At 38.6% G+C, this 7,423-nt stretch overlaps 1 protein-coding gene across 3 annotated transcripts in view; it reads right to left on the bottom strand.

Annotated features, from left to right (window-relative positions):
- Positions 1–348: 348 nt before the first annotated feature.
- Positions 349–7,423, bottom strand: part of LOC115242421 (uncharacterized protein DDB_G0284459-like) — a 17,181-nt gene continuing 10,106 nt past the window's right edge. The window contains exons 2-4 of one of the 3 annotated variants that reach the window (XM_029818682.1): positions 6,547–7,419; positions 4,536–4,767; positions 349–1,857 (exon numbers count right to left, since the gene is read on the bottom strand). In XM_029818682.1, coding sequence (XP_029674542.1) covers positions 1,576–1,857; positions 4,536–4,767; positions 6,547–7,419 — 1,387 coding nt within the window. In that variant the 3' untranslated portion in view covers positions 349–1,575. Of the gene's footprint in view, positions 1,858–4,535; positions 4,768–6,546 lie in introns of those variants that run through there. The other 2 variants (XM_029818683.1, XR_003885049.1) reach the window with 2 other exon arrangements.

The following is a 7,423-nucleotide window of genomic DNA, read 5'->3' as shown; positions in this document are numbered from 1 at the left end:
TCTTTTTTTACTTTGTATATCTCATGATTTATATCGTAATACTAAAAACTATATATACATGGAAAAGATATTGAATAACATGTGATTAAAATAAATAATGTAGTAGAGATTATATATTGCATCACACCTTGTATAATGCAAAGACTCCATGCAGCGATTTCTTCATCCTCGCTGACCTGCTATTGCACCATTTATTTCCGTACACACCCTGTCGCTGACTGTATCTCAAAGCAAGATGCAATTTGCATATATGTAGCATATAAGTAGAGACGCAGTATTGTCGATCATTATCTGTGGCAGAATAACGGTATATATACATGAAAAAATTGTAATTATGTGACAGAGTATATTTAAATTAAGTTTAATTTATTCTGCATAGTCTTACATCACTTTACACACAGCTCGTGCTAATCTACGCGAAAGGGCACTGCAAAACATTGATAATCCTAATTTTTTCGAAAATACCATACGCACGGAAATTCGACGGATTGAGACGTCACAGAGAAAAAAAATACTAAAAGATATACTTATAATGGGAAATCGCGTATTTATAGAAATCCCGCTAGTTATATTTTCCAAAGATATTAAATTTTTCCTTCCTTCTCACGTGTACGGTAGATCTAGTTGCGCAAGTAACTCGAAAATATCAACAACGAGAATGAACTTTGCAATGAGCACAACAGTATAAAAAACACGAAAGAGAAGAGAACACCGTGATTTCAAACTCACTAGCAAATTTTCTAATTAAATGACGTCAATGAATCGTGCTATTTTTCAGACTATAACACCAAAGAATCGTGGTGCAACGGGCTCGGATCTGTTATGGTCGCTTCGCGGCGGAGCGAAGTCTTGAATCTTAATCTGCACAAATATGGATGTGATTATCATTAATCAAAGGCCCCTTCGAGCGCTATCACAAGTAGAGAGGAGAGCAGCGTGCCGAGCTAAAATTAGCTCTTTCGCTCGTGGCAATCGAATCCTTTTTGTTTAATCTAGAGAGTGCGACATATACGGAATGTCGTCGGTTGCTGCGAATTGGCAAATCAACACTCTTCTTCAGCCTGCGAATCGATTATTACCCTGCATACGCAAAACGATCTCCGCAATAACGGCTAAACTATCGTAATCTTCCATTTTGATTACAAGTCCTTCCTTCATGCTAAAGCAGCATCATAGATCGTAATTTCTTCAAGCGGCACCTTCCCTAGATAAATAACACCGTTTGCGTGTGTACAATGCGATTTATTTACCGGGTATAATTTCTCTCAGTCAAACGATTGAGTCGATCCCAATCGAGAATTAAAGAGAGAGAACTGTCTAATAGATCGAAATCTTGAGTAACCCGACAAGTAACGTTACAGGTACCTTTAGGAATTAGTAGTTCGTAATTAAATGTCACATCACATGCGAGTCTTAACCGCCGATAGGAAATGTCCATCCTCGCAATTTATGTTTTCACATCAGTTTTTCGAGATTTTTTCTCGTAAATATTGGCATTCCCCAGGGCACGCCGCTTTAAGTGCGATGAGAGGATCGAGACTTTCTTGAGTACTTTTTCCTCTCAGTAACGATACGTCAAACGGCTCCGTACTCTTCGCTCGATGGCGACTCGTCGCTAGCCGACGGTCTGGGTAGCCTGGGCGGTCGTGGCGGTCGATGATGATGCAGCGTGGGTGCCGGCCTTCTTGGAGGTGGTGGCGGAAGCGTTCCGGATGTGTCGTCTCCCTCTTCGCTACTGGGCGATGGCGAAGGCGCTCGATCCTCTTGCTCCTGTAGCAACTGTCGAAACTCTTGGATCGACTCGTTCAAGGACCACAGTTGTGATAACAAAGAGAGGTCGAGTTGCCGCAGCCCGAACTGTGTAAAAGCAAAAATAATTATTATGATATTAATACATTGATAATGGAAGATCAAAAATAGATTGAAATTGTTATAGCAAGTTCGATAGATATTTTGAAAATGATATCGTTTTTTTTTTTTGACAATAAAAAAGCTATTATTACCGTGAGGTTTATTTTTTATAGCATCGAAAAGTTTATTGAAAGTATAATAATTTCTATATTTGATTAAAAGTACATATATACAAGTTCGTTATATCATTTCTCATACAGATGATTTTATTCAAAAAGGAAAAAAAGAGAGATATTTATTTTATTATTAAAATTATCATTTTCTTTCTTTTTACACACATTTGTGATTAGTTTTTTTTTATTATTAGCTATCTGTGAATTGTTGCGAAATTTCGCGTAGAACTCAATCTAGAAATTGCAATGTACCTGGCACGAGGCGCATTCACTTTTACTATACGGTCACCAAGGTAAATGTTACCTCGTGATTTACGTATTTCCAAGCGACTCGGCGGTCGTGGGAACGAATAGGAAGAGAGATGTAAAATGAGAAAGAGAAGAATATTCGAGGCAGAGTGCGACGAAGGAAAAACGAGACTGGAAGGAGGAGAAGGACTACGACGAGGAGCAGGGGAGAGAACGAAGGTGAAAGAGAGCGACCGGGAGGAAAAGGGGGTCTCCTCCGAAGGAATCGAGTCATGCCCGAGGAAACGTAGCGTGGGAGCGGTTGTGCCAGTTCGCATCATGTGTTGTCTGGCTGACTATTAAATTATTAGCCTAACTTAGGTACGCAAGCCACGAGATGCTGGCGCGAACGACAACAAAACACTTATCACGCGAGCACTTCTCTTTCTCCGGAGAAATCCTACACGAGGTCCCGTTAATTTCGCAAAGATTGACCGCGAATGCTAAGCGAATGTGATCGATGCGATGCGGCAAAACTTTTGTGCGAAATGAGTTGTAATTTGCAAGATCATCAGGTCAGTAGGACTCGAAGGATCTTGCTCTCGTGAGATAATAATGAGAAACATTATGGACACGTTAACAAAATATCTAGAGATAAAAATCGTAGACGATATCATATAGCAATTTTAATCGAAATAAATAGTCGTTTAAAATCTGAATCGCGCATGATATCGTTAACGTAAAAAACATATCGACATAAAAGAATCCAAAATAGTAAATTTGCATATTCTGTCTGCTGCGCAAACAGAAATCTGCAATGTAATATGTATCCTCTAAAAAAGTAGAACCTTTATATACGACGAGAGTATGATATAAGTATTCTCTCTACCGTGCTATGATATGATTTCCCTCGCTGCTTACCTATGATCCCACGCATAAAATACACGCTCATCGCGTTCCGCAATTTATTCACACGCGATCGCGGCCTCGAGGTAACGGGTCGGTCGGGTCGCCCAAACAAACGCGGAAGAATTGAGAGAAAAAAAAAAGCAGGAGTAGTAGAGGTGGACAACGACTGAGTAGAAAATGACGACGGTTCACGGAACGTGCTCGGATTAACGACGCAATGGAATATCAAGGATAAGGAGTGGCGAGAATTGCGAAGCTTACATTAAAACAACAAAGTCGGCAATTACAAAAAAAAATATCTTGCAGAAGAAATTAAAAAGTCAAAAGAGAATAGAAAAAAATAAAAAATAAAAAAAAATATTTAAATAAGATACAAAAAAAGATATGTGAAGGAATAAAAAAATATACAACTTGTTATGGAAAAAATGTAAAGTTTAAAGAATTCAAATGACACAAATTATTTCGCGAAAAAATGAGATTCGAATAAACTACGCCAGTTTCCACCTCAGCAACCGATAACAGCGGAAATCTCTCAACAGTTATTTTTAAATCACGCGTATTATTACATGCGGACGTGTGGAATTTTCCCGCATGCTCGTAAATACATTTCGCGTCGCAACGGATGACTAATGGTTTCTATTGGAGTTAATGGTTACCGTGTTAGAGGATGCACAATTTTAGACACCACTTTGAACAGCATCGACAATTTACTAGTTGCTATATCTCGAATGATGCTGCTGCGCGTCGTAAAATGCAATGTCCAAATATTTTTACAGTTGTTCTCAAAGAATTTCAGCCATCCTTTCCCATTTTTGTTCGATACTAATTGCTTCAGTCACTTATTTACCAAGCTCCATAACATTATTTGTAAAAAAATTTAAGAAGTCTCTCTCTCTTTCTCTCTCTCTCTCTCTCTCTCTCTCAATATCTAGTTAAATTTGTTTGAGTTGATCAGTGTTTATATTTCATTCATTTAAAAACGCTTCGATAAATACTGCAAGAAAAGCATTGAATATTTTGATTTACATCGTCTCGTTTAAAAAAAAAACCAATGTTTTTTTAAAACCTGTTATTCTTTTAGCGTGTTAAATTACAAAATAAAAATTTATTGTTTTTATATATCTTTTCCATTAGTAAATTATTAAATAAATATTACGTAAAAAACTATAAAGAGATACGTCACTGAGTACATAAGAATCATACGAAAAGTCGATGTCCTACATAAATCCGCGCACAGCAGCTATTATATATTTCGCGGAGAAATATATAATAGTATCGAGAGGGTTGTTTCCCAAGTGAAATAACGAGACTGCGTTCCTCGGCGTTAAAAGCGCGAAAAAGAAAGAGCGCGCAAACGATTCTCGGATAGAGTACCATTTCTCTCCTGAGCACCGCCAGCTGGGTATCCAGGGTGGTGAGTTGTCTGGCAGGTGGCGATGGCCTCGATGACGACGGTTTACCGCCTCTTTGGGATTTACTTGACGATCTCGTGGGCGGTGGAGGTGGCTCGCCGCTCTCGCCGCGTCCGCTCAGGTTGAAACCGCTCAGGCTCCTAGGTAACGGGGGTAATCCTTGCAAGGAAGACATCGCGATCCTTTCTTGTATGCTGGAACAGAACGCAAAGTTTCACTTTTAATGGCGGATTTATATTTGAACCAGTAATGCTATTAATGTAGGAGTCATAGTTTTATATCGAAGTGCCATAAATTTGCTTATCCTTCGATAAATAGGATAATGCAATAAATTTCCAATGATAAAATAAATAACTAAAATTTTTTCATAATTAAATATATATTTATAATGACTAAAATATATCCGCAAGTTTGTATAATATACATTAATATGAATGAATTAATGTATTGTATCATGAAAGATATTTTAATATAAAACTAATCCTGTTTTCTGGCATCTGACAAGTTTACAGATTAATAAATATAAACAGAAATCCGCGAGGAAAATAAATTTAGTTGTATATGGAAAGACACCTGCGAAAGAGAGAGAGAGAGAAAGAGAGAAGAGAGAGGAGTAGAATATGCTTTCCTGTAAATTGCCAAAGGCGAAATATGATGGAGGCCGCAGGGGAAACGGGGATACCGTTACACGATCATTTTATGGAATAAAAATCGATCTGTCTTGAGAGTGTCGGTCGCCTGCGGTCAAGAAGACGAAAGATTTTGTGAATGACTCACTTTACCCTGCGGTTATCGTCATCGCGTATAAATCGCACAAGTGTGCGCTCATTCTTATCGATATTTGACTCGATCCTGCGGTCTGTCTCTTTCGTTTTATTCTCCGCATATTGAGATGAGATTGATTCGATGCATCAATCATGCAAGTGCAGTAATATCGATTTGATAAACACAGGTTATAATAGATAGCGAGATATATATATCAATTTAGTACTTAAAACTGTAATTAATTAATTAATTAAATTGTTAATAAATTCTTTATAAAACGGGAAAATATTTATATAGTCTCTATATTTACATTTATTTTTCAAAAGTAATGTATATAAAATAAATAGAAAATAATATATATATATCTCCTTCCTACACTTTTTTATTGTAAAATTTATTAAATTATGTATATTTGCTATATATATATATATTTGTGTGTACTATATTATTTCTAATGTCAAAATGTGTCAAGTGTAGTTTTTTAGAATTTAATGATTAAGAATAAAAATTTTAAGAGCGTGCATTTTTTAACGTTAGTTACACTAACGAACGGTCAGTTTTTATAGTTCGTCGACACGGTATTTATCGCGCGACGCGAGAAAGCGGCACGTTCGTATCTCCAAATCATTGAATCCAGATCAACGCGTACGGTAACAATACACGATTCTCTCTGCAGCTATCGCTCCTCGATAATTAATACGTTAGCATTTATCGCTCCTCGATAATTAATATGTTAGCACCGATACATTCGGTCGCGCATCGTGACGTTGCATCATAAAGATCATTTACTCGATAAATTAATATAGCATTTCAACAATATATTATTAGTCATATTGCACATTCAGAATAAGAATGTTACGATTGTCAAATGCTTAAAAAAATAAATGTTAAACGTTTTAATAAAAATCTAAAAAAAATTCGAAGCATTTAATTTCTTAAATTAAAGCATTATTTTTTTGTTTTTAAAATATAGTCTCGTAACATATTAAAAAAGAAACATTTTTCCACATAATATAATCTTTTCGTTATTGTAAACTTAATATATAGTAAAAGATCCATAAAACTGAACAAGATGCAGCCTTGGGTCTCAGATTACGAGCGCGGTCTTTTAAAAAAAAGCAATTTATTACCAATTAAAAGATTTCAAGTCCGTCACCATTGCAGATAGTCCCAAGCATTATTTTTCTTTTGTTACGATTTCGGTCTACCTGATAAAATCAAGATCAGTGATCCTTTCCTCCTCGCGATGATCGTAACCATTGATACGATCCCCGTCGACGATGTCGTCTCCGTGTAGAGTGATCTGCGTGGAAGAGTAATGGACTCCTGCCTCCAGCCAGTCCTGTCGATGGATGTTGTTGTCGCCGTCATTATCATCGTCGTTATTGTCCTCGTGATCGCTAAGCGCGATTTTATGCTCTGGTTCGTCCATGACGAGCACCGTGGTGGCGGCGCGGTCAACGCTCGGGACGCTCGTCGATCTCTCGATCGAGGATACAGCCTCAGCGCCGTCATTCCCGGCAGCCTTTCCCTTTGCCGAGAGAATTTCCGGATGCTGTTTCTGCTGCTGCTGTTCACCAGGGCACGATCTGCACGTGGGCGTCGATCCAACCTGCTCGTCATCCGTCTCTCTCTCCGAATTGCCGTTGCATTTTTCCGGGTGACTCACCATGACTTGCCCGCCAGCGGAATCCGGACTAGATAACAAAGCATGATGCCCGTCTTCCAAGGACACGTTGACAGTCTTGACAGCTGCCGGTAGCTTCGTCATCGTCAATGTCGCTTCGACTCTCTCCGTCGCGGCGACAGCACTACTCTCCTTCTGTTGATCCTTACCGGGCGAACCCGTGCATCGTCCTCGATAGTCCGATAGATCGATTGGATCCTTCCCACGGGAGTTTTTTCGAGTCTCCAGTCTGTGTTGAGGCCGTTGATCCTCAGTCAGACTGTTGCGTTTTCGCACAATGTTCACCGGGATGTTTCCCGTAGGATAAAGCTTCCCTGAGCTAGTGTTTGTACAGATCTCGTGATGTTCATGAGACGAGGCGATCTTGCCTGCGTTCTCTGACCGATTGTCCTCGGCAT

The sequence above is a fragment of the Formica exsecta genome, unplaced genomic scaffold (genome assembly GCF_003651465.1).
Source record: "Formica exsecta isolate Colony F162 unplaced genomic scaffold, ASM365146v1 scaffold599, whole genome shotgun sequence".
NCBI classification, from domain to species: domain Eukaryota; kingdom Metazoa; phylum Arthropoda; class Insecta; order Hymenoptera; family Formicidae; genus Formica; species Formica exsecta.
Note: the sequence above shows the minus strand (reverse complement) of the source record. Positions and strands in the feature narration are given on the sequence as shown.